This window comes from Canis lupus, chromosome 20, assembly GCF_011100685.1.
Source record: "Canis lupus familiaris isolate Mischka breed German Shepherd chromosome 20, alternate assembly UU_Cfam_GSD_1.0, whole genome shotgun sequence".
NCBI classification, from domain to species: domain Eukaryota; kingdom Metazoa; phylum Chordata; class Mammalia; order Carnivora; family Canidae; genus Canis; species Canis lupus.
Window position 1 is genome coordinate 20,421,229 of NC_049241.1, and position 27,634 is coordinate 20,448,862.

General features: G+C 42.7%; 1 protein-coding gene across 4 annotated transcripts in view; it reads left to right on the forward strand.

Moving 5' to 3' along the window:
* The first annotated feature begins 15,140 nt into the window (after positions 1-15,140).
* Positions 15,141-27,634, forward strand: part of EIF4E3 (eukaryotic translation initiation factor 4E family member 3) — a 49,857-nt gene continuing 37,363 nt past the window's right edge. Inside the window, exons 1-2 of one of the 4 annotated variants that reach the window (XM_038565856.1) lie at positions 15,141-15,161; positions 15,608-15,755. In XM_038565856.1, coding sequence (XP_038421784.1) covers positions 15,149-15,161; positions 15,608-15,755 — 161 coding nt within the window. In that variant the 5' untranslated portion in view covers positions 15,141-15,148. Of the gene's footprint in view, positions 15,162-15,607; positions 15,756-18,751; positions 18,943-27,634 lie in introns of those variants that run through there. The other 3 variants (XM_038565857.1, XM_038565855.1, XM_038565854.1) reach the window with 3 other exon arrangements.

Here is a 27,634-nt window from a genome sequence, read left to right on the forward strand (position 1 = left end):
TTTTAATAAGGTTTAAAATCAGGGAGTGTTATTTTATTTTTCCAGGTTTGTTCTATGTTTTCAAATTGTTTTGGTTGTTCCTTTTTTGTTTTTGTTTTTTTAGCTTTTTAAAAATATTTATTTGAGAGAGAATGAGCAGGAGAGAGGAAGCAGGGGGAAGAAGCAGAGGGAGAGGGAGAAACAGGATCCATGTTGAGCAGGGAATCTGATGTGGGACTCGATCCCAGGACCCAGGGACCACAACCTGAGCCGAAGGCAGACCCCCAACTGACTAAGCCACCCCATTGCCCCTATTTTGACTGTTCTAAATCATTAGCATTCACATATGGATCTTAGAATCAAGTTGTCAAATTCTACAAAAAGGCCTGTTGGGATTTTAATTGGGATTGCGTATAGATCAATTTGGGGAGAATTGACATTTTAACAATACTTCACCTTCCTGTACATGAGCATGGCATATCTGTTCATTTATTTACATCTTCTTTAATTTCTCTTAGTAATCTTCTGTAGTTAGTATATAGTTCTTTACATTTTTTGTTGGATTTTTTTGTTAGCATTTCATATTTATCAAACTGTTATAAATGGCACTTTGAAAAACTTTAGTTTCTAATTGTTCAATGCCAGTATTTAAATATATGATTTATTATTATTTTTTAAAGATTTTATTTATTTATTCATGAGAGACACCTGGAGAGAGAGAGAAGCAGGCTCCATGCAGGGAGCCGGATGTGGGACTCCAGGATTGATCCCTGGGACTCCAGGATTACACCCTGGGCCGAAGGCAGGTGCTAAACCGCTGAGCCACCCAGGGATCCCTACATGATTTGTTTTTGCATGTTTATCTTGTGTCCTGGAATTTTGCTAAGTTCATTTATTCTAGTAGCTTTCTGGGGTTAGTTCCATGAGGTTTTTTACATAGATGACTGTGTAATCCCTGAATAAAGACATTTTTATTTTTTATTTTCCAATCCAGATGCTTTTATTTATTTTTCTTGCCTTATTGTACTGGTTGGAACCTCCAGTACAATGTTAAATAGAAGTAATGAGAGCAGACCTTATTGGTCTCTTCCCCATATCAAAGTAAAGGCATTCAGATTTTCACCAGTAAGTTTGATATTAGCTATAGGTTTGTGTAGATGCCTATAGTTGAGAAAGTTCCCTTCTATCCCTGCTTTGCTGAGAGTTTTTTTTTAAATAAAATATGATTGTTGCTTTTTGACAAATGCTTTTTCTGCATCTATTAAGATGATCACATGGACTTACTAGCATATTTTGTTAAATGATGAGTTGTATTGATTGACTTTCAAATGTTAAACCAACCTGTATTCCAGAGAGAAATTACATTTGGTCATGATATATTATCCTTTTTATATAATCTTATATTCTATTTGCTAAAATTGTTTGGAATTTTTGCATCTGTATTATTGATACTTTACTTTTGATTGATACTTTTCTGGTACTGGTTTTGTCTGTTTGGTTTTTGTTTGTTTTTAGGATGAGGCTGGCTTAATAGAATGAGTTGGGAAGCATCCCTCCTTTAAATTTTTTTTAAAGGTTTATTTATTTTTTTTCAGTGTGGATGGGGAGAGGGATGGAGAGAGTCTTATACAGACTCCACGCTGAGTATAGAGCCCGATGTGGGGTTCAGTCTCATGACACTGAGATTATGACCTGAGCTGAAACCATGAGTCAGCCACTCAACTGACTGTGCCACCGAGGTTCCCCTACAATTTTTTGAAGAGTTTTTGTGCTTGGGGTATTATTTTTTCCTTAAGGATTTGACAGAATTCACCAGTGAAACCATTGAGCAAGTTTTCTTTGTGGGATGGTTTTTAACTACATGTTCTATTTCTTGCATAGCTATATGGCAATTTGAGTTATCTGTTTCTTCAGTAAACTTTGGTAATTTGTGTCTTTCAAGTTATTTTTCCAGCTCATCAGTGTTATCAATTCACTGTCTTAAAGCTAATTTATCTTCCCTCATTATCCTTAGAATTCCTATAGACTCTGTGTTGATATCGTCTCTCTCTTGATTTTGCTAATTTTTCTTCTCAGTTTTTTTCTTGAACAGTCTAAAGGTTTATCACATTTTTTTAATCTCAAAGAACTATATTTTTGTTTCATTGATTTCCTAGTTTTCTCCTTATTGGGTTCTACTCTGATCTTTATTATTCCTTTCTTAACTTGAGTCCAATTTGCTTTTCATTTCTAGTTTTTAACATAATTCAATGATCAAGTTCACTGATTTGAGACCACTATTCAAGCATTTGTATTATAAATTTTTCCCTAAATTTGTATTATAAATCCTATTATGAATTTACTGCATTAGTAGTATTCCACAAATTTGATTTATGTGTTTCATATTCATTCATTTCAGAATACTTTTTTCTTTTTAAGATTTTATTTATTTGAGAGAGAGAGCGAATATGAGCAGGCGGGAGGGGCAGCCGGAGAGGGAGAAGTGGACACCCCACTGAGCAGGGAGCCAAGTGCAGGGTTCCATCCCAGTACTCTGAGATCATGAGGTGAGCCAAAGGCAGACACTTAACTAACTGAGCCACCCAGACACCCTTCATTTCAAAATACTTTCTAATTTCCTTTCTGATGTCTTTTTAAAACCATGGGTTAATATAGAAGTGTTTTATTTAGTTTATAAATATGTGGGGATTCCCAGAGACATTGCTATTACTAATTTTTCATTTAATTCCATTGTATCAGAGAAATTACTAGTATGACTTGAATTCTTTAAATTTGTTGAGAGTTGTTTCATGGCCCAGAGTATGGTTTGTCTTGCTAAACATTCCATGTGCCCCTGCAAAGAATATATATTTTGTGGTTGTTGGGTAGAATATTCTATAAATGACAATCAGATCAATTTGAATATTTTTATATTCAAAGAAAGTTAAAATACTTTATATTCTTACTGATTTTCTGTCGACATTCTATCAGTCATTGAGAGAGGAGTGTTAAAATCTTGGACGAAAAGTGTGGATCTGCATATTTCTCCTTATGCTGTAATAGTTTTTTCTTCATTTATTTTAGAGCTGTGTTGTCATGGGCAAAATGTTTAGAATTGTTATGTCCTCTTGGTGGATTGACTCTTTTATATAATTAATTGACCTTCTTCATTCCCCATATTCTTTGGTCTAAAATTCTCTTAGTGTGATATTAATATAGCATTTCCAGCTTTCTTCTTATTAGAAGTAGCACAGTATATCTTTTCACTCTTATTTTTTTATTTTAAAAATTATTTTATGATAGGATATGTCCATAAAGTCAAGCTAAGGATCAAGATAACTTACAGTTTTGTTAACAATTTAAACTTAGGACTTAGGGGGTGCACTCATGTTTGTGCATGTCCTCAGGTGTGTGGTTTTGAATGATACAGTTCTTTTGTTGTCTTAATCGTTTTTCTCACATATTCTTGGCTCATAGTAGGTGCTCAGTAAATATTTGTTAAATTGAAAGTTTTCATTTACTACCTGCAGAAAGGGAAACATTCTAATCCTTTTACTTTTCACCTATTTCTGTCTTTATATTTAAAGTGTGTTTCTAGGGCAGCCCTGGTGGCTCAGCGGTTTAGCGCCACCTTCAGCCGGGGGTGTGATCCTGGAAACCCGGGATTGAGTCCCATGTCAGGTTCCCTGCATTGAGCCTGATCTCCCTCTGCCTGTGTCTCTGCCTCTCTCTCTGTATCTCTCATGAATAAATAAATAAAATCTTTTAAAAAAAAAAAGTGTGTTTCTAGTATGAAGTATTATTGATAAGTCTTGCTATTTTATCCAATCTAACGATCCCTAACATTTAATTAGGATATTTAGACTGTTAACATTTAATATGATTATTAATGTGGGAAGATGAAAATCTGTCATCTTGCTGTTTTTTTACCTGTCTTACTTCCTCCTTGTTCCATTGTCCCTGTTTTTATACCTATTTTGGATTAATTAAATATTTCCTAGGATTTCTTTTTTGTCTCTTTTGTTGGATTATTAGCTATAATCCTTTGCTTTGTTATTTCAGTGCTTTATTTAGGGTTCATAGTGTAATCTTGGACTTACCATGGTCTATCTTCAAATGATACTGTGCTTCTTTCCATAGAGTATACAAATTTACAAATAGTGTATTGTCATTTCTCCCAAAGTTTGTGCTATTGCTACATATTTTTGTATGTGTGTTTTACACCTCATATTAACTTGTTCTTATTTTTTGCATAAGCAGTCCATTGTCTTTTAAGAGATTTTAAATGTAAGGAAAATTTTCACATATTTACCCGTGTGATTACCATTCCCAGTGCTCTTCACTCTTTTCTATAGGTATAAATTCCCTTCTGGTATCATTTTTCTTCTTCTTGAAGAACTTCATTTGACAGTCTTTGTAGCACAGGTCTGCTGGTGGTGGATACTTTCAGCTTTTGGACATCTGTAAACACCTTTTTTTTTCTCTCTATTTTTTTCCCTTCCTTCTTCTTGATTTGGTTTTCTTTGCTCTTCTTTTAGTTTATTAATATAGAAATTTATATTATTGATTTCAGAGTTTTTTTTTCTTTTGTAAAGTAAGCATTTCACACTGTAAAATTCCATTTCAGCAGTGTGTTAGCTGTATCTGACAAAGTATAATATATTGGTTTTTTATTTTCATTCAATTCTATGTAGATTTAAATTTCATTTGAGACTTCTCTTCAGCCGATGGGTTAATTTACATGTGCAGGGTTAGTTTTAATGTGTTTGGAAATTTTCCTGTTGTCTTTCTATTAGCAGTTTCTTTTAAATTTGTTGAGGTTTGTTTTATGTCCAGGATATAATCTATATTGGTGAATGTTCCCAGAGCATTTGGGAAAAAAATGTGTATTCCACTAAAGCACAATATATGTCAGTTGCATACTGTTGGCTAAACTTTGTTGTTCATTTCTTCTGGAACTTTCTGGAACCTTTCGTGCTGATTTTCTACCTAGTATTTCTGTCAGTTGCTGAGAGTGGGGTGTTTAAGTTCTGAATTGTAACTGCTCATCTTCTTTCCACTCTTTCAAGGTTTGCTTTGTTGTGTTTTGAGGCTCTAGTGTTGAGTGCACACATATTTGAGGTCATTATGTCTTTCTGAGTTGATTTGTTCATCATTATGTAATATCTTTCTTTGTCTCCAGTAAGCTTTGCTTTGAAGTCTACTTTATTGGATATTAATATAATGATCTTTAACCTTTTTAGATTAATGTTTACATGATATATCCTTTTCCATCCTTTTATTTTCATCCTATCCATAGTGCATGTTTGAAGTGAGTTTTTTTTTTTTTTTATGGATAGCATATTATTGGATCATGAGGGGGTTTTGTTGTTGTTGTTGTTCTTGTCATTGTTTCTTTGTTTACTCTCTCCCATGACAGTAGATGCCTACACTCCCATGTTGGCCTTGATGACTTCGGTAGGAGGTGGGGTCATCGTTGTCCTGTGATGTTTGGCTGGTGTACAGCAATTCTTATCTAAAAGTTTTCTTTCTTGGTAGGCTGCTGCTTTTCTGCTGCTTTTCTTGTCCTTTGGCCAGAGAGGAAGCCCACTTCTCTTGGGCTTTTTCTGCCTCTGCTCACTGGCATCTCCAGGATACCAGCTTGTCCAGCTCCTCGTCTGGGGTGTATAAGGCACAAAGAAAACCCAGGGTGCTCACCACCATGTTGTTCCTTGGGTGCCAAGTCTCCTAGCTGGTGTGCCACCTTCTTGCCACCTGTTACAATCCTATTCTGTTTATTTCATATGTAATATTCAGGATTTTTCACTGTACCAAGTGTAAGGAATTGAGAAAAACATATTAACTCTTTCTAGAGGCAGAGTTCTTTTTTTAAAAAAGATTTTTTTTTATTTATTCATGAAAGACAAAGTGGGAGGCAGCGACATAGACAGAGGGAGAAGCAGGTTCCCCGCCAGGAGCTTCATATGGGACTCCATCCCAGATTCTAGGATCAGGACCTGAGCCGAAGGCAGACACTCAACTGCTGAGCTATCCAGGCATCCATAGAGGCAGAGTTCTTCTCCGTTGTTTCAGAAGAGATATTTCACTGCATCTAGAATTCTAGGTTGGCATTTTCTTCCTTTAAGTACTTGAAGGAGATTGCTTCCCTATCTTCTTGCTTTTATTATTTCCTATGAAACGTCTTCTCAAATCTTCATTTTTGTTTCTCTGTTTATAACGAGTCTTTTTTTTTTTTTTTTTTGGTATTGAGCAATTTGATTATGCTCTGCCTCAGTGTAATTTTCTTTATAGTTTTTGTGTCCTAGAGTTGACAGAGATTCTTGGATTTGTGGGTTAATATCTCTTAAACAGCCCCTCCCCAAAAGCAGATGACTCAACCAGCCTTATGGCAACTGCCAACCCATTGTTAATTTGTAGTTCAGCTTCATTGTCTATCAGGTGCCATATTGTTATTAAATAGGTGTACATATGCTTTGCACACCAGATACACAGGCCCTTTTCCACAGTGTTCTAGTTTTAAACATTTGGGGGCATAATTTGAATACTTCCCTAAGTCAAAGGCCCATCTCATTTTTCAAATGTTTGAGAGATGACTGCAGGGAGGTGAAACTTGTCCTTGAGAGGTGAGTATGCAAATGTAGGAACACAGGCTTGAAACCAGGCTGACTTGGGCTGAACTCCATACCTCTTGCTGTGTAATTGTGAGAATATTATTCAACCCTTTTGAGCCTCCAATGTATAAAATAGGTATGATAATCATACCTACTTATAGGGCTGATATGTGGAATAGCTAAGTAAATGTGGAACATAGTTAAACACACATGAAATGATTCCTATTGTCATTGGTGGTATTTTTTTAATAGTCTTTCTTTTTAAAGCAATTTTATGTTCACAGAAAAATCAAGCAGAAAATACAGAAATTTCCCTTAATCATGCACAACTTCCTCCACTATCAAAATCCTTTACCTGATTTGTACATTTATTATAATTGATGAATCTACATTGAGACATCATTATCACCTCAAATCCATAGTTTACATTAGGGTTCACTCTTGGTTTTGTACATTGTATGGCTTTTGACAGATGTATGATGACATGTATTTGCCATTATAATATCATACAAAAGAGTGTCACTGCCTTAAAAAATCCCCTTTGCTTTGTCTGTTCAATCTCCTTTCCCCTGACCTTTGGCAGCCATCATCCTTTTACTATCTCCATAGTTTTGCCATTTCCAGAATATCAATCATATAATTTGACCGAGTACAAGGCCTTTTTAGATTGACTTCTTTCAGTAATATTCACTTAAGCTTCCTTGTGTCTTTTCATGGCTTGATAATCCATTTCTTTTTTATCACTGGATAATATTTCATTTAATGGATATACCATTTCCATTTATCCATTCAACTACTGAAGGACATCTTGGTTGCTTCCATATTTTGGCAGTTGTGAATAAAGCTGCCATAAACGTCTGGGTGCAAGTTTTTGTATGATCATGTTTTCAACTACTTTGAGTAAATACCAAGTAGCCGTATTGCTAGATTGTATGGTAAAAGTATGTTTAGTTTTATAGGAAACTGCCAAACTGTCTTCCAAAGTAGCTGTACCATTTTGTATTCCCACCAGTAGTGATGAGAGTTTCTAATGCTCCATATCCTCATCAGCATTTAGTGTTGTTCTGGATTTTGGTCATTCTAATAGGTGTACAGTGGTATCTCACTGTTTTAATTTTCAGTTTCCTATTGATAGACGATGTGAAGCATCTTTTCATATGCTTATTTGCCATCTGTATATTTTCTTTGGTGAGCTGTCTGTTCAGATCTTTGCCCATTTTAAAATTAGGCTGTTCATTTTCTTCTTGTTGAGTTTTAAGAGTTTTTTGTTTGTTTTGGAGCTGTTGGCATTTTAATTTGAATTATTATTGTCTTCAGTACTATAAGGGTTTTCTTGACACCTCAGCATTCTGGGCTGCAAAAATAAAAAATATATATATTTTCTCTTTTTTGAGGGAAGTAGAGAAATTATCTTTACCTGAAAAAAATTAAAAGAGGTTCTCCCAGGATTACTTTGATCCGAAAAGAATTCCAGACTGCCTCTGAGGTACAACTGTGGCCTCATGGGGCTTCCATGCTTTAAATCCCTCTCTACAAAATTAGCTTATGCCATGTGTTTCTTAATTATTTTATTAAGTAGTGGGAAATACATGCTCAGCACAGCATTGCCTTTCTTCTGTGTCTTCCATGGACATGTGTAGATTAACAAGGGCTTCTGCTGTAATCAGTGGCAGTGACAATACACTTAGTAGCAAATCACCCTAACTTCTAGAGAACTGTTCTGGCCTAGATCATTCTATAAAAAATAGTCACTAATGCTACTGAAGACAAATATGTCCCATTGCAGGTGAAGGATGTATTATATTATCTGATTTCCATTCTCCCACCCTTTCACTATGCGTCAGTAGATTTATATCATGGGATTCATTTTCATTTTATGTCTTTTTATTTACGCACCAGTTCCTTTGCAAGTAATTTTAATTCTCCCTTTTATGAGAGTGAGGCTTTGTGTCTGTGTATTCCTATATAAAATAAAGGAAATGATTGTTTTTAATGCAGATTTGAAAGAAATATAATGGATTTCAGCTACAACAATTTCTTCCCATTTAGAGGAGATGAACACCTAGTTAGATGAAGAACGTCATTTCTCGTATAATTTGAATACATCCTGTTTCCATGACAACTTGTACTTACCAGCTTGCCTGGTTAAAGAAGTGTTTGAATTCTTTCTTGGAGAAAAGATTTGACCAAACACTGGTTATCCCATTTTTTTAGTTCCAGTAATTTAATTCCAATTTGGGGGTATTTCTCTTTTTAACATCGGCTCCTTTTGAAGGAAAGAAACCTAAAGGGCATTTGGTGGCATACCTCCACCTTCACAACAAAAGGAGAGGATTCCCAGGCCAAATGCTAATGAGCCTAGGAAATGATATTGTTGAAGGTTGTACTCATTTTCTGATATCTTCCAGTTAAATTAAATCAACAGAGCTGATGTAACAACTTATTAAGATGCTATTTGATTTGACAGAGAATGATTCAGTTACTCATTTCCATCTGGACACTATAATCATGAGGCTTGTTTCCTCACTGCGAACTTCTGTCTTGCCTTTATGGGTGGTCTGTGCCCTCTTAGTGCTGAATTTCGATTCTTGCAAGGAGTATGATTTTATTAATGATTTTCCCTCAGAATGAAAGATAGGAAATTATTTGCATCATTAACTATTCTTGTGCAAAACATGAGGAAGATGGTACTGTATTTTATGGGCAAGATGATGTTTCATGCCATATGAAATATTTTAGTTCATGAGACAAGAAAGAATGACCCTTGGGCATTTTAGAAATGATAGAGAGTTAACTCCAAGTTAGGATAATTCAGAGTTTAGTTCTGAGGTACCTGGAAGTTTTTGAAAGGGCAAAAGTGACTCTTATCTATCTCCAGGATCATGCACAATGATGATAAATATTTCTGACAAAAAACACATGTGCGTGATGGTCTGTGGGGTACCAGGCTTATCATAACCCCTATTAGAAACCATGTTTTATAATGGGCTCTGTATGAGTGAAATGTGCATATTTTTCACTTCCTCAAATAAGATACCATCTTATCATAAAAACTATGGAACTTTATTTTTATATCTAAGCAATCTCTGCATCCAATATGGGGCTTAAACCCAGGACCCTGAGATCAAGAGTTATATGCTCTTCTGACTGAGCCAGTCAGGTGCTTATTTTAAAGATATAACATGCAACTTAATATTATGTGCATAATATGTAAAAACTGAAAGCCAAAAAAGTAAAAACCTGAAAGCCAACAGGAAAGAGGAAGAAAATGACAGTATCTTTCTGTATTGGGAGTATTCAATTCTAGCACTTGGTAAAAGAAAGGAGATTAAGTAACCACAGAGCTTTCTTTGGCCTAAAATTCTGTTTGCAAGCATCTTCATGATTTCTAGTGTAGTACTTTGCCTAGTACTTGCAATTCTGAAAATTTTATGCAATTATAATTTTTTGAAAACAAATAATATGGCTTTATTCCAAACTTGCTTTATTTTCCTTTTCTAATTGCCCATCAATTGATAATAGCTTCTCAAATTTCAGAGGACTCAGCTCTTAAGAAGTAAATGACTTATAAAATATTTTAATATTCACTTTAATGAATGTTTTAATCATAGAGGAATTCATTATCCAGATATTTATGGAATATTCACTACATGAGCAATCTTTAAGATAATCTCTGAGGAACACAAAGAGTCCCCCCCTCCCCCATGGAGCTTAGGCTAGGGAAATAGGGAAATAAGGTATAGGTAGGTAGTCATTTTGTTTTTAACATGACTCATCACCTACTAATATTTTGCTGAGTAAATTGATATTTTCTGTATGATGATTTCTTATGCCATAATATGATGTGATTATTTAAGCTTAAAAATAAAGCTTTGGAAAGCACAATGCCTTTTCTCAAGAGTACAGGCTTGCACAATGTTCCCCTAAGTGATTTCTGAGCCATAACTGAAAGCTCAAAATCAAATCTTATACCTAAAGAACCTCTTAGCTATAAAGAAGTAACCAGCTTGCTGCTAACTTATCCCACCATGCAAGCAATTGTTATCTTGCAGTGGGGTTTGGAGGCCTCCAGAATGGATGCACACTACCAATAGAACAAGTGGTGCTCTGTGGCCATGGTCCTGGCATGACCAACCACTCCAGGTTGTCTAAGACTGAGGAGGGATTTTCTAGGACATACATTGCTGAACTCCAGATAAGTCTCATACAAATTGAGAAGGTTGGTTCTATACACTCTTCTCTAAATCTCCAAAGAGTGCAGAGGAGAACACCTGTATTCAAATAGCCTAGAGGATGTCCATGTTATCTCTGTAAGGAATTGAAATAAGGAAACCAGAACCAGTAATTGTGTGGCATTTTATTTATGGCTTAGGCCCTCCCTTACCTCCAGGCAACACTGTGAAGCCAGTATTAATAGTACACTCATTTTTCAGTTGAGAAAAAGGACTCAGAGAGGTTAATTGATTTGTTCCAAATCACACAGCTGTTAAGCTGTTAATGGGCTCAAGCACACATTCGGGGGTCTTCCTCCAATCAAACTGCCCCTATACTGGCCATCTCTTACTCCCTTTAAAAAATTTCCAAAGGCCAAGTTGAAGGCTGCTGGCTTTCCTCTTCAGTTGCATTCTCCAACCTGAGCCTCCTCACATCTTTGGTTAATTGACAGGCCAGGGGAGCGTTAATAACTACTCTTTGATAGGGAGCCAGTGATTTGCAGAGTATATTTATTGCGGAGTTGTACTTAATAGGGACAAACTTTGGTAACAATCTGAACGCTAACAGTAGGGGTGAGTTATGTTTACCTTAGAAATAAAGCCTCCAGGGGATGCCTGGGGGGGTCAGTGGTGGAGCATCTGTCTTCGGCTCAGGTCATGATCCCGGGATCCTTGGATCGAGTCCCGCATCAGGTTCCCCGCAGGGAGCCTGCTTCTTCCCTCTGCCTATGTCTCTGCCTCTCTCTGTGTGTCTCTTATGAATAAATAAATAAAATATCAAAAAAAAAAAAAAAAGAAAGGAAGAAGGGAAACCTCCAGTTATTTATTCAAGAATAGCAGAGAATTGCAATCCAGAACACACAAGCTATGGCCAAACCATTGGCAAGTCCAGAGAACAAAAAAGAGTGTTCCTCTCTCATAGAGGAAAGAGGGAAGTTGGAAGGCTATCACAAAAAATCCACTGGAATAAACTCTGAGTTCAGAGTATAGAGGCTGCCCATTGGCTGAGTTGTGACTGCATTTCACTGGCTGGGCTGTCACTGGAGGAGGAGGAAAGTCTGTCTCCTGCCCGGTAGTAGTAAAGGAGTATTGATTTGCCATGTGCCTCGTTTCATGTTGGGTATGCAGTTAACTACAGTGGTAGCTCTGAGAGCTTCCCCTTCTGGCCTCCTGACTCCATTTTAAGTGAGGTTTCCTGTATTAATTTTCACAGTTGCATGAATCCTTTTTCTTCCAATCAGTGCAGTACAATGCTGTCCCAACAAAGGTCCCTTAATCTGAATTATTAGACTGGCCACAGAACCAATGTTTCTGAAGTCATTGTGGCTTTTTTTCTTAACCAAGGAAGAACATGTCATGGTAAGTAGTTTGGGCACCTGCTCAGCCATGGCTCCAGAACTCTAGGTATCTTGCCCCTTTCTGGAGTGTATTTGACGACTGATCTCCTGTGACAGCACTTACTGTGGCCCTTGAAGGATGGAGAATTTGGGTGGGCAGAGAAGAGAAGAAAAGGCTCAGGAAAAACTGGGGAGATGAAAGTGCACATGGTGTGTTTAGCGAGAGGGGAGTCGACGGATCATAGATTCAGGCAAGTTGAATCTGTGATGTGCCAGATGCTGCACTAAGGACCTGAGGAGGCAGTAGTGGAGGAAGGGCTCATAAGCCTGCCTTTGGGAGCTCATGCTGTGGCAGAGATGAAGATGCACCAGGGGACGAGGATGCACCCAAATATATATATTTTTTTCAAAAAACGTATACTCTATATTAGTATACTTCCAAGTATATGCAAATTTAGATTATATAATTAAATATATTTGGATATACTTGCAAATGTATTTGGAAAGGTGGGTCAAGTAGAGAAGATTGCAAAGGCTAGACTGGAGATTTCAGACTTCAGCCTGTGGGAGACAGGAAACCATATAGGTTAAAAAGGTGCTTTTAAGGAAGAGTAATATACCATCCTCGGAAAGGAGAACTGGCAGAGGAGAAAGACTAGATAGAAACCGGGAAACAAATTCACTGACTGTTCCTTTCAGTCAACAGATGTTGTATACCCAGTTCTTTTCCTTCCCAGATATTGGTGGCATGCCATGCACGTGGCCAGACTAGGCTGGGTCCCAGGGCCAAAGACGGTCCTGGTCCTCTTGGACTGGGTGTTCCGGGGTGGGAGATGGGCAGCAGATCTGTATTAGGAAAATCATCAGTGGGGAAGAGGACGTGCTCTGGAGCCTGACGGTGGGGAAGCTCTTGCCCAGGAGGCCTGAGTGGGAGAAGCAGCTAGTCGTGCAGAGCAGAGACTGGCAGTTCAGCAAAGGAAACAGCTTGTGTAGATGCCTTGAGGCTGCAGAGAAGCTGTAAGGACGGGGGAGAGTGCAGCCATGTGGTTGGAAAGGCAGGAAGCATGCAGGAGATACTGAGCCCTGTTTGCAACCAGAAAGAGATCTTGAGAGCAATAGGAAGCTGGCGAAGCAAGCGAGGCATGATTGAATTGGTGTTTGGAGACAACTGCTGAGACTACTGTCTGGCACCTGGTTGGACAGGCAGAGAGACCGGACAGAGGATGTTGTGATTGGCTGGAACTCAGGAGGTGAGGACTGGGAGTGGGTGTTATTGGTGGGAATAAAGAAGGAAGACCAATGCCAGGGCTGCAGGAGGAGCCAAACAAGGACTCGGTGGCTGGTGGGTGGATCTAAATGGGAGGGAGGGGGTCAACTGAAACTTGATGTCATGTTTTCCAGGCTCAGTGGGTGGGAGGACTTCACTCTCCTCCATGCAGATACTCAACAAATGCAGTTTCATTTACCCCCTTCCCTTCCACTTGCAGCTCTGAACCAGACCCTCAGGGGTCTCTTAGATTCTCGACAAGTAACATCCATCGAGCTTTTCCTGCGTGCGGCTTGCAAGGTGTAGAAACATGTTTTCTCACACAGGCCTCAGAGCAGCCTACGGAGGGAGCTCTTGTTCCCCTCCATGTTCTGAGCAAGGAATCTGGCATCCAGCAAGGTTAATAACTTCCCAAGGTGACACAGCTCACCCATGGCAGGATCTTGGTTAAGCAGGCTTCACTCTCGCTAAAGCAATAACTTTGAAACCACATTACAGCCTCCCCCGACACCCTCAGTGCCCCAGGGGTGTTTCAAGCTTCCCCCAGTCCTCCAGGCCCCTCCTGGGACGGACCAACTGCAACACCTGCCTTTGCTGGAAGCTTCAGCAGGGCCTGGGCCTGCTGTCCCCTGAATCTAGAGAGTCTGAGGTCTGCCATCTAGCGGCCACTGCCTTCCTTTTTATTCTGAGCTTTTAAAAGAAAGGAAACTGGGAGTTCCCACATACAAGACAGGCCTGCATATTTATAGCATCACACCCTGTAAACAGGAAACTTCTCAGTCTTAGAGAAGGAGCCTGGTAACATAAACATAGCATATTGGCAATGAGTTCCTCCGCCCATTCAGCAAACATTTAAATATATATGTAATGCATATATATGTATATACATATATATTTAAGTGTTTGTGTCTATATATATATTTTTTTCATTCCCCTGGAAAGTAAACTCACTGAGACAGGGATTTCTTTTGTCTGCTAACTAATGAATTTCAAGAGCCTAGAACAGTGGCATTTGTATAGCAGACATGGGATAAACATTTATTGAATGTCAAATAAATGAACACCTAACATTTAGTGCATCTTTACTATATACCAGGCGCCTGACATGGGTGTTTTCTCATTTACTCCTAATGATGACTCAAGAGACAAGGAATGTCAAAATGCCCGTTTCTCAGATGTAGAGACTGATCCATAGAGGGACAAGAAGCTTACGAGGTTTGGGGAGAGCCGCTGGGTTTTGACTCAGGTTTTCTGATTTTAGAGACACTGCATTTAACTGCTGTGCATGATACCTTTTGTCTGCTCTGGGTGCCAGGCCTTGTGTGCAGCATTGCCACCATTTAGACTGGTGGTAGAAGTGCCTCCACAGGACGACCAGCCATTTCCCTCCTGTGTTTTGACTTTATTGAGTGAAGTCTTCCATCCCACGGTGCTATGACAGAGAGAGCAAATGGAGGGAATTCAAGAAAAGCTGGCTGGCCGACAACGAGTCCCTGTCACTAGCCAGCTGTGTGGTTGTGTGACCCTGCACGGTGCCCCCACACCTCAGCTTCTCCATTAGTCAAAGGGGGAGACTGGGTTAGGTTCCCCGCCTTCCCTTCCAGCTCCAATATTCTACTATTTCTGTGACTCCCAGGGAACTGGATGAGAGTGAAGAGAGAGGACCACTGGTTCCTAGGCAACCAGTACCCGCCTCACCCATGTTGCCATGGTGATGATGGAAGTTGGGCTGATGGGATTACCAGCTCCTGCTAATTGCATATGAGAGCTCAAGGTCTCTGTCTCTTGCTTGCTGGCTGGCTGGCTCATACTTTCTCATTCTTCTAGGAACTGTGGGAAGATCTCCTTGCCTCCATCTGTGGCATCCCCAAGGCAGCCATAGTGCAATGGAAAGCAACTGGAAATGGAGCCTAGCTGTTCCTCTGAGTAGCTGTGTGACCTTGGGCAGGTTACTCGGCTTCTCTGAGCCTCCATTTCCCATGTGGAAAATGAAGGTGTTGGAATAGGGAGCCCTGTCTAAGGCTCTTCTCAGCTCTCAAATCCTTTGATGCCTAGGGAGCATGTCAGGGGAGCAGACCACATTGTTACTAGGCAACCAGCAGGCACCCTGCCCAAGTTGCCTTGGTGACTGGATACTAGAGGGGAGGGGAGTCGCTGCTGCAGCTAATTGCTTAATTATTTATGAGTGCCTCAAGTCCTTTTTGTTGTTTTCGTTGCTAGGGGCTGTGGGGTCACCTTCTCTTCCTCCCTCCTGCTACCCCAAGTCGCCTGAGGTGCACGTTGCACAGTGGGAGAGCACGTTGGCCTGGATCTCAAGCTACTCACCTTCTAGTCCTGCCTCTGTCATTTCCCAGATCTGTGGCTTCGGGTAAGTCACCTCACCTCTCTGGGCCTCAGTTTCCTCATTTGTAAAGTGGGGGGTTTGCTTAGGTAATCTCCACATTTCCTTTTTACTGTGAATTTCTAATTCCTGCTGTCCAGTTGCAAATTGGGGAAGAAGGGGAATATTCCTAATTTTTTACCTTCTAAGGATGAGTCTGAGGAGCAGTAACAATAGTTAAATTTCTTACATGTCAAACAGGAAGGGGATGAAAATTAGGCCCATTGTTCTCTGCTTGCCTCTCCCCTTAGCCATGTTGCCTGACCCATTTTATTAATCTTAAGGTCATTCAACGTTTATGTTTTTGGACATTACCTACTTCCAGCATGGATCTGAAGGGTTCACAGTATAAGATGCATCTGTTCAATTAGGCCTTTAAAATACAAATTAGGAGTCGGTTAATGTAAAAATAATGCTGCTGCTGCTTCATTGGTTACTACCAATGTTGTGATTAATCATCAGATGTAATTCTGAGCATCCTGGAAGCCAAAGCAAGAAGAGAGGGAGATAGACAATTGTTATTCAATAAAGAAAAATTTCCAGATTGTTCCTTGTCCTAAATTCTGGAAGTGATTTATCTTGTGGTGCTTACTCTCTTTTAGAAACCACAGACAAAACTTTTTAAATAAACCTTTACTGTTGACAGTATTGTTGAAGGACAGATTGACGAGTTCTAATCTAATTATAAAGCAAAAAGTCCCTTTCTACCTTAGGATTTTATGAAGATAAATCACTTAATAAACATAACTTCAGAATCAACCACTATTTATAAACCAGTTATATATAAATTCATGTAACCACTTTGCACACAAGTAATTTAGCAACATGTGTCAAATTTTTTAATGCAGACCAAAATTCTACTTTTCCAAACTTATTCTGAAATAAACTTGTGTAGCTGAGGAAAGACACTGAATATAAAAATGCTTATGGTAGCATTATTCATAAAAGAAAATGACTAAACCACATAAGTCTCCAGGACTAGTGAATTAAATTATGTTACTTTTTTACAATGGATTATTTTGCAAGCCCTGAAGTAGATGTATATGTTTTGATATGGGAGAAAGTCTTCAAATATATAATCTGAAGTAAATAAGTAAATAAGGAGGTTCAGCAATAGTATAAAATGCTTCTCTTTTTCTTATGGAAGATATAGATAGGTATACAATTTCTGTATCTAGATACATGCTTTCATGTGCCTACTTGCATCTTTCTGGAAGGAAACTGTTAACAGTGGTTTCCTCTGGGCAGGAAGATTGATAGCCTTAGAAGGGAGGGAGACTAACTATTCACTGCCTTATTTTTACTATGAGGACCTGTTCATTTTTCAGTTAGGCAGTAGAGCCTGGCAGTTAAAAGCCTTAGGGTCTGAATACCTGTGTTCAAATCCCAGCTCTGTCACTTACTAGCTGTGTGACCTTGGGATTAACTTAACTTCTGCATTCCATATCCATATTATGGATAAATCCATAAAATAGTACCTCTCTCTTTGGATTGTTGTGAGGATTAAATGAATTAATAAGTATAAAACAGAACAGCCTAAATAATACCGTCTATGCCTTTTCTCGAAAAAATTAAAGGAAAAATTAAATAAACAAAAAACTCTGCATCTAAGCAAAAGGAGCCCCAGGATCTCAGAGTTGGAAGGACTTTATAAATATATCCCTGCTTCCAGCATCATGCGTTGTATACAAATTATCTTTGAAGCAGGGATCACAAAGCATTGGTCTTATTTCTTGTCATTTTATCTGAACTTGAATAAAACCTTTTCGACGTGGCACCTATCTGGCATTTCATAATAGGCATTTAAGATGCCCGTGCAGTCCCTGAACCCATCTGGTCTTACAGCTCCTGCTCTAGTCCATCCCATGAATGCTCAAGCCAAGAGCAGAACATATGCTCCGCCAGGTAGAAAATCTATGAAAAGCTGGAACTCTACATCTGTTAAAGGCCAGCGAGGGACTCTTCAAAAGTCAAGCTTCGAGAGGGCATCCGTGCCCATGCCAGTTATGACATGTGTTCACAGCTCCCATGCCTCCCCTTTTCTTTTAAAAGAGGATGACAGAAGCCTGGCAAGGAGCTGCACTAGGACGATTCCTCTTACTTTGGACTCAGGAATCTTAGGGCCGCAGGGATTTCCTGTCTCTTCTTCTTCTTCTTCTTCTTCTTCTTCACACATCCAGAAAGGCGAGGGTTCCCTTCTTCTTCGCAGGCGCTTTGGGGGAAAGTCTGGGAACTTAGGCCGACTTTGGGAACCTTCCTTTGAAGCTGGCCACGCTTTGGGCCACACTTGTAGACCTACGGGTGCCCCCATCACCACCACCAAAGGGCGGGATGGGAGGAGCTCTGTTGCCTTAAAAATTAGCAGAGTTAGGAAACAAGCTCACCCCGAGGAATTCAAAACTGACCTAGTAACACCTCCCCACCTCCGCGCCCAGGTCGCCGTCCCCGGCTTGTGCCCTCTGGCCCTGTGTTCGGGCACTCTTGGGCATTCCGGGCTCTTCATCCATTTGGGCCAGCGGTTCCACTTGCCGTCTCTCCGTCACACCCGACTGTGCCTCCATCTGCCCTTGTGCCCCTCCCTCCTCCTCCAGCCATCTGCCAGCTCTCCCAGCCATCCTTGAGACTGCTGGCATCTCCTGCACCCGTCCTCCCCTCCCACCATGTGCGCCTGAAATTCCGTCCCGCGGTCGGCTCGTGCACCCCGGCCTCGCGTCTGCGTGCAGGGCCCGCGGTCGGTGCGGCCCGGCCGGGGGGCGCCGACCCCGACCCCGACCCCGACCCCAGGGCGCGCTCAGCGGGGCCTGCGGCTCCCAGGCCCGGGGCGCGCGGGGCGCGCGGGGCGGGGCGGGGCGGGGCGGGGCGGGGCGGGGCGGGGCGCGCGGGGGGCGGGGCGGGGCGGGGCGGGGCGGGGCGGCCGGGGTGACTCAGCCGCCGCTCGCCCCGCGGTCCGCGCGTCCGCCGGCCTCGCAGGCGGGGCGGAGAAAATGGCGATGCCCCCGGCCGCCGTGCCCCCCGCGCGCGCCCGGGAGCCGCCGGGGCCCCGTGCCGCCTCCGCCAGCGCCGCCTCCGCCAGCGCCGCCGCGCCGCTCGGCCTCGGCCTGCAGCAGCTGTCGGCGCTGCGGCCCGAGCCGGGGGAGGTCCCGCTGCACTCGCCCTGGACCTTCTGGCTCGACAGGTGAGGGGCGCGGGGCCCGCCGCGTGCGCGCAGCCCGCTTTGTCCCGGCGCCCCCCGGCCCCCGGGCGCCCCCCGGGCCCGCTCCGCCGCCGCCCGTGCGCCCGGGGCGCGCAGAGCCGGGGCGGGGGCCCGGGCCCGGAGAGGCCGGGGCGGCGGGGGGCCGGGGGCGCCCGAAGTTCCCGCACCACTTCGCCCCCCGGCTCCTCCCGTCCCGGGGCCCCGACGACCCCGGGTGGGCGCCTCCGCCGTGACAGCGCTCGGGCCGGGGGCCGGGGGCCGGGGGCCGGGGGCCGGGTCCGCGGGGAGCGCGCCGGGACCGCCCGGGACTGCGCCCGGCACTGCGCCCGGCTCCCCCTGACCGTCCGCGGCCCGCGGAACTCGGCCAGCAGCCCCTCGCCTCTCGGTGACAGCTTTCTCCCCGGGGACCGCGCGGGGCGCCCGCCCTCGCCCCAGAGACAGCCCCCGACTACCGCACCCAGGGGGCACGCCCGACCTCGCGATCACCCCGCGTTCCCTGCCCGCCCCTGTTCCCCTGGAGGGCGTCGCGCTGCCCTGGAGTGTTCTGTGCGAATCTGTGTGTTTTGTGCGTCTCAGACCCTCAGTGCCTCCCCTCGGTTGGAAGCCATTGAGCAGGGACTTTTTTTTTTTTTTTCCTTTTTTTCTTTTCTTTTTTGGACACCTGTTCTATCCCAGCACCTATAGGACTGGACCTGGTACCTAGCAGGAGCACAGCAAACTTTGATGAATAAATGCACGAATGCAAAGCCCTTCTTAGTTAGGATCCGTTACCCAGGAGGGGTGCCCACAGAGTATTATGTACGAATCTGTTTCTGTGGCTCAGCCCCCTCATTTCTTTCCCTCTGTTGAAAGCCATTGAGCAGGGACTTATTTTTTCCTTTCTTTCTTTCTTTTTTTTTCTTTTTTTTCTTTTTGGACACCTGTTCTATCCCAGCACCTAGGACTGGACCTGGTACATAGCAGGAGCACAGCCAAACTTTGACTAATGAATAAATGCACGAATGCAAAGCCCTTCTTAGGACCCGTTACCCCGGGGCGGGGGTGAGCGGTGAGTGGGAGTGGGGGTGCCCAAAGACGATACCTCAAGGTCGTCCCAGAAGCTTATGGAAATGTTGATGACACTTGTAGCTACAGTGAAATATTAGGAGGAAAGGTATATATGACTGTTCTCTGTGAGATTTTCTTACAAGACCCAAATCTGGTGTTAAAAAAAAAAAAAAAAAAGCCTTGCATAAAATGCTGGAAGGATTTTTTAAAAGTGATTATTAAATCATCCCTTGAAGGAAGACCACTTCATTCCTTCCTTCTTGTTGTAGTTAGCACCCATCTATAAGAATCTGTAAGAACTGACATTTGGAGTCACTGTCTTTTCCGGGGACCTAAAGAAGTTGGGGGTGGAGTAGATGACAATGAGTCTCGGTTTTGAAAACATTTTCACTTTCATTATGGGATGCTAAGAAAGCATTTTACTGTCACAATAGGAGTGGTTTTGGCTAACGTCAAGGGAATGAAATCTTGCGTCTGTTTTCAAAGGTGTGCTGTAACTATTGTTGCTACCTGCTGTTTCCAAGTTGTTAAAGAGGGGCCTCTGGTCTGTGAGGAGACTGTGGACTGGCAGAAACAGTGTTGAGAGAGTTAAAAGGGTCACAAATTCGTCTCCTTAAAGGCACAACATTTTAAGAATAGATCTGAGATTTTAATACCGCATAACAACAAATAACTTTTTAAGAAAATCCGGTAGCATCGAGGATAAGAATATAGGAACTTCAATGAAGGCACAAACTCGAACTTTCTTAGTATGTATTTGTGCAGTTTTGTTCTCTGAAAGCTGGCACTCAAGTGAAATGTTACTGCAGTAGTGTTGAGGTTGGTAATAGAAATAATTACATTATGTGATTATTATCTAATTTCTATAAGAAATTAGAATTACTTGCAGAGTTGCTCATTTGAATTCATTTTGCCCCATCAGTTGTCCCATAGCTTTTACTGAATTGTCTCCACTTTTCTGAGAGGCCATTGCATTCATGTAGACTGGCTCCCGTCCCCTTTGGGTTATGAACACATTGTGTTCTAGAAGTTTATTTGTAGCTTCTCCCCCCTAGGGAAACAAGGTTCTAGAGAGAGTAGTAAAGCTCTCAGGAGAGCCCTCCAAGGCAGTCTTCTCCCCAGCATAGCTGATGTCTGCCCCTGAGGGCATCAGTTTGAGTTCCACAGCATCCAGAGGGCTTCTGCTCCCTAAAACTTCCCTTGGCACCTGCCATCTGTCCTGTCCTCCCTTTCAACCTACTCTGTGACCAGAGACAAGTGATTTAGCCCTACTAAACCTCAGTTTCATTGTGTAAAATGGGGAGAGTCATAGATTGTATCTCATGGGGGTAATTCTGAGGATTAATGGATGAATATAAAGCACTAACATGGGTGCCCAGCCTAGAATAAGTGATTAATAAATATTGATAACTAACATCGTTACCCGAAGCTCCCAGACTACCCCCCCACAACACACACACCCCAACAGTCCCTGGAGCAACTTATCTGACCTTAGTGTCAGGAAGCCAGCAACCTGAATTCATTTTCCCCCACTGGATCAATTGGAGAGTCCCTTAAGTAGAGTTATTTGCATTTTTCAATAGCAAATTTCAGTAAGTCCGTATTTGTTTTGTTGTTGTTGTTTAACTAGACTGTATGGCTAAGAATGTAAGCATTTGAGGTATAATTTTGGTTGGAGACACAGAATGAAGCATTTTCCTCCCTGTTTTTGACTCTTAAAAACCCCATCCTGTCTCAGTCTTGATCTCAGGGGCTGCTCTGAGCTGCTTGTCTCTGAGGACTTTGTTTTCGTCTTGCGGTGACCCTGTTTCCTCGGAGTTTGACCCGCAGGACTCAATCCTCAGGCCTCGTGTCCCTGTCCACACCAGTGATAGCATTCAGTCACAAGGCATTCAGTTCAGTTCTCATCACACTGGTGATTCCCACAATTTTACACTTGTGAGTGCAGCTCCTCCTCTCCGTCTCCATATGGATGTCTAATACACATCCAAACTCAACACATGTCAGACCACCTCTTCAGCTTCTCTCCCAAATTTGCCTTCTTCCATCTGTCCTGTCTCAGATAAGAGCAGTTAACAACAGTAACTCCATCCTCGCAGTTGCTCAGCACCCACATCTTGGAGACCTCTGTGGCTCTGCTCTTCTCGTCTTCCCCACTCCTTCTCCCTCCCCTCCATCCACTCTCCACAGACACTGCTGATTCTACCACACAAATGTGTCCACAATCCAGTGCGCTCCCACGACCTGAGCCACACGGCCTCTCTCCCCTGGACCACTGCAGGAGTGTGCTAACTGCTCTCCCTGCTTCTACCCTTGCCCGCCTTCCCCCCGCCAGTCTTTTCCCATCACAGCAGCTGAAGTCATACCTAAGTTAAGGCCTGTCGCTTCTCTGCTCTCCTTTTCACTCAGAGGCAAAACCCAAAGTACTTACAATAGCCCATGAGACTCTGCAGCATTTCCTGTATCCGCCCAATATGCCCCCCCCCCCCCCCCCCGTCTCCCTCTCACTCTCTCTTCTGCCCTTCTAGCTCTTTCTCTGTCATCCCAAGCATGGGCCTTAGCTACCAATAGTCCCTCCTGCCTGGAATACTCTTCCCTCAGTCATCTGCTAGGACTTTGCTTTCCTCTCTGTCTTAGGGAGGCTTTCCCTAACCACTGATACTAGACGGCATGCTCATCCTGACACACCCTCCCCATGCCCCTGACCCTGCTTTATTTTCTCCATGGGATTCTGTGTTTGTACATCTTCTCTCCCTGGAACATCGGCTTCATAGGGTTCTTCCTGCATCCTTCTGCCCTCAGCTCCTGGATCAGCACCTGGCACAAGTCATCCCACACCAAAGAGTTCAAGATTATGGAATTCTACTCCTAGTGACTTCCCCTTCTCCCATAGTGGTTCGTGGTACTTGGAGTGTCATTTGTAAATCTGCATCCCCAGCCCTGATCTCTCTCCCGAGTTCTGGATACCATGTCTGCCACAGGCTGGTTAGCAATTCCACTGTCTAACGCATTTTTCAGAGTTTGAAGTTCCTTTTGTTCCTTGAGTCCTTTCTCGTGTACACTACTCCATGCAGTTTTGTGCTTCAGATGTTTGATCCCCTGTTGGAAGACTTGGCCCAAGCCAAAGCCACCCATTCCTCTCCACGTGCCTGCATCTGTGCTCTCTAGCCCCAGGTACGTGCTTCCAGCTTGCCTGCTCTCAAGCTCTTCCCTCCTCTCTACATCCCCCACCTGGGCTCCTGGGCTTAGCCTTCTGACCTGCACCTGGTCTTGTCATCCCAAAAACTCCCTGCCTTTTTCCTCTGCCCCAGCAGGGGATTGTGACTCTGTCTCTCCTCACTTAAACATGCCTTTGTTGTGGGCTCATGTGCTCCAGGCTGGTGGGATTCTGGATCTCCACCCCTGCTTTCATCACAGCAGAGCTGATTGGTTTTGTTATTGTTTTAGAAATGATCCTCTCTCCTTTGAAAAGAGCATTCCCCAGCTTAAAAAAACAAAAGCAAAAACAAAACACAAAACCTAAAACAGCCTTCAGAATATGGTGTGAACTTCTATATTGCTTTTTTTTTTTTTTTAACATGAAACTCATTTTTTTTTTAGCCTCATCCTCTAGGTCTCCCCAACTCCAAAATACCACTCACTGTGTTCAGTCTCACTAATAACTGGATTTCTGGCCCTTTTCCTGCATAAGCCATGGATTTGCCAGCCCCTGGGATTTGTCTTCGGATGTTCCTTCTTGTTGGGATGTCCTTCTCTCCTTTGTCTACCTGAAAAGCTTCCATGCATCCTTCAAGGCCTTGCAAAGATACCAGCTCTGTAATTGTCCTTAAATAGCCCTTGGCCCAGGCAGGATTGAGCCCACCTCCTTTGTGCTCCTGCAACATTTTTTAATATGCCAGTATTTGTATCCGGGGTTATTGATGGCTCTTCTGTCCCTCCCTCTTGACCATTAGACTTGGCCTGCCTCATGCCTGGCTCTCCAGGAGTGGACATTACAGTGCACATAGTAGGTACTTAAAGAGTATTTGTGTTCTTGTGTCTTTAGTCACAAAGGTAGGCCAGTCATGTATGTCTCCCACCAACCCACCTCATCGGGGTTTACCTCTACCCAACCAGTGTTTCTCAAAATGTCATCCCTTGCCACTTCCATCTGCATCACCTGGCTCTGCTTCTTCAAATACAAGCTCCTAACCCTGCCCAGGACCTGCTCTCTCTCAGACCTCTTGGAGTAGAATGCATATTAATTAAGTAACATATGCATATTAAGTAACAAATGCTGTATACATCACAACTGGAGAATTACTGCTCTGTTTATTGATCAGGTCATTTGAGCATCTTAGTTGCCCATCACTGTTCTCAGCGCTAAGAATGCAAACACGTTGACAACATGGTCCCAGGCCTCCCTGGAGGGATGTCTCTCATACCGCATGCTACCATGGCATCAGTGGAGGTACCAAGTTCCAGAGGGACCCCCCTCCCACACACACACCTCCTTCACTGTGTGATGCTTTTGCACACATTCCTCCATAATAACAGACTTGATAGAGAGGATCCCAAGATCATCTTTGTTCATAGAGTGGCCCTGTTGGGACTAGGCGAGGGTAGAAGGCTGTATGGAAGGATATAGTTGACAGGATACAGTGGCTGGTATCTGTACCTGTTTCCCTCATTTTTGCCTTTCTGAACTCACAGGCTCACTCAGTGGCTCAGGATTTTATTTTCTGGAAGGGGGAAACAGCCTCCAGGTAGCACAGGCAGGGAAGGGCTCTGACCCAGGGGCTCACAGCCTCTCTACCTCTGCATCAGTGGTCGTTTCCTGCAGTTGGGCCTGAACATCCTCACTCAGAAAAGTACCAGTCCCTCCCTGGCACTAGCTGCTCAAAAATCTGTTTTCCTTCCTCTAATATTACAGATGCTGTTTCCTTATTTCCAAACCTAAGACAGCTGGCAAGACTTTAGCGGTCTGGCATGGTGACAGTCCAAAACCTGGCCTTTGTCCACTGTCACCTCTCACACTGTTATAGTTCTCTTCTACCCAACTTCTGTGTATGGAGGGATTAGTTAATATAGCAAAAGGAAAAGAGTCCCAGTTGCTAGTGTCAAAGGAGCTTATACGCTAGGAATGAAAATAGAAGGAAACCTGGAAAAATAAAAATAAATGTGCAAAAATAAAGCATTTAGATTATGAAGCGTGTTTCAATAGATGCATTATTAAATGTTAATGATAGACTGTGGACTATTTGTGTATGTGACTCTCCAATAGGAAGCTGATATAGCCACAAGCCACAGATCTATCTAAAAGTGATTAAAATGAAATCAGCTTTAATGGAGTAAATGATATATGAGGGATGTTCTTCATCGCAGAACTGAGCCTGTCCATATTTTCCCTCTGACAGCTGAGCCCAATCTTAGTAAATTCACCAAGACTGGCTTTTAGGAGATGTATCCCTCTCTAAGGCTGTTCTCTTGGCTTAAATGAAGTGGTCACTCATATGAGATGGAATATTGTCAGTATTCATTTCTTCCACTGATAATCTATTGTGTGTGTACACTGGGCATGTATGTCCATTACTTGAGTATATTGTACCATATATAAAATTCCACATTTTAGCCTATCAGTATTAACTAACTATCCTTTACTTCGCTGTGCTAGGTACTCCACTGGTTGCTGTACCCATGAAGTCCTCACAATATTTTTTTTTTGAGATTTTTAATTTATTTATTCGTGAGAGACACACAGAGAGAGAGAGAAAGGCAGAGACACAGGCAGAGGGAGAAGCAGGCTCCATGCAGAGAGCCTGATGTGAGACGCAATCCCAGGTCTCCAAGATCATGCCCAGGGCTGAAGGCAGCGCTAAACCACTGAGCCACCTGGGCTGCCCAGTCCTCACAATATTGAAGTAGGATATACCAGCAACGTTTTACAGATGAGAGAGCTGAGGCCCAGAGAAATGACTTGACTAAGGTCACACAGCTAACACAGACTGGAAACAGGATTTGAGCTGAGGAGTGTGTGACCCCAAGCACTAGTGTCCCTAACCCTGCTGAACACCACTCCCCTGTGAATATGGACAATGAACGAGATTCAGTTCTCCCATATTTTCATATCCTGAAATGAGAGGTAATCTGGGCCTACCGCTGAATTTCACAAATGAGGAAATCAGTCTCCTGTTTTCCTGGTAAAAAAAGTAAGCCAAAATTTACAAAGAAGAGACCCTTGCCTAAAATCCATATTTAAGAGCCTGTGTAGGATTGTCCTTCACCTTTAATGATAGCCTCATCTTGATAATCTTTTTGGGTGATGACAAAAAATGCGTCTGTGAGAAAAGTGATTTTTATGTGTTTTTTATGATGCTACCTATAGTTCATTAGCTTTTACTTGCCAAGTTGTTAGCATTTCTTATAGGGACTTGATTTAGATGACCTGGCCCAGCACATCTCAAACTTCAATATGTATACAAATCACATAGGATTCAGCAGGTGTCTAATGGGCCTGGAAATGCTGTAGCTCTCACAAGTGCCCAGGTGATGCTACTGGTTGACCGACCACACTTTGGCAGGGACACAGACAGGAGTAGAGGAAACCTTTCCAACTTCTTTTCTTTGAAAAAAGCATTTCCAGGTGTCCAAGTCACTGGTAAGTGGTGCTGTGGACCTGCTAAGAGCTAGCTAGCTAGGTAATGGTGAAGAGAATTTCCTTAGGTATTTACAAGGGCTTCTGTCTCCATGAATTATTCATGAGCCTTGCTCACCTGTAGTAAACATATCTTAAAGGGTGGGGTTGAATAGAGAAGGTACATTTGCATTGCATGGAAGTACATTGAGGATTGCAAGCTACAGGAGAGTTGAGACTGCTTGGTGCAGAGCTGTGTTCATGGCACCAAGCAGAGGATGTGTCATGTAGTAAGTGATCAGTTTAGGCTGGTGACTAATAGCAAGGTTGCCAGCCACCCATGGTTTGAGTCCAGGTCTGCCACTAGCCAGCTCTGTGTCTTTGGCACGTCACCACCCTCAGGCTTAGTTTGCTTATCTGCAGAATGGAAATGCATGATATTTTAATGAGGATGAAATGAGATAATGCATGTATGTAACATATGATACATAATTTTTTCAGTTATTGGGGGCTCAGTAAGTATTTCTGGGATAAGAGAGAATAAAATGCTTTGAAGCATTACAGACTTAAGTTGAGCTAAAAGAATTCTGTCTCAGGGACCTACTTTAATGAATAGATAAAGATGATTTGTAAGTAACGTATTAACTTTTTGCATATAAATGGTGCTTAGGTGCCTGGAAACCATTTAAGCAGAACAGTTGGTCCAAACTTATGGGACTTTCTGCTTTCTCCTAACTCCCCAAATGAAAAGAAATTTTAACCAATTTTACACAGAGTGCCTTAAGGTGCATTTCCTGTTATTCTGTTACGCAGTTGAAGACACACAGGAGTGACATAAAGCTGGATTTGGGAGTTTGGGTCGTAAGTAACCTTAAGAGTTCCCCTGACATGTTTACACTCATCATCTAGTTGGCACACCTTGAAGGATCCCCTCCCACTTCTGCCTCAACCATCACCACTTCTGGATTAGCCAAGTCCAAGTGGAAACAGCCCTCAGTATAGCTGTAGCTTTAA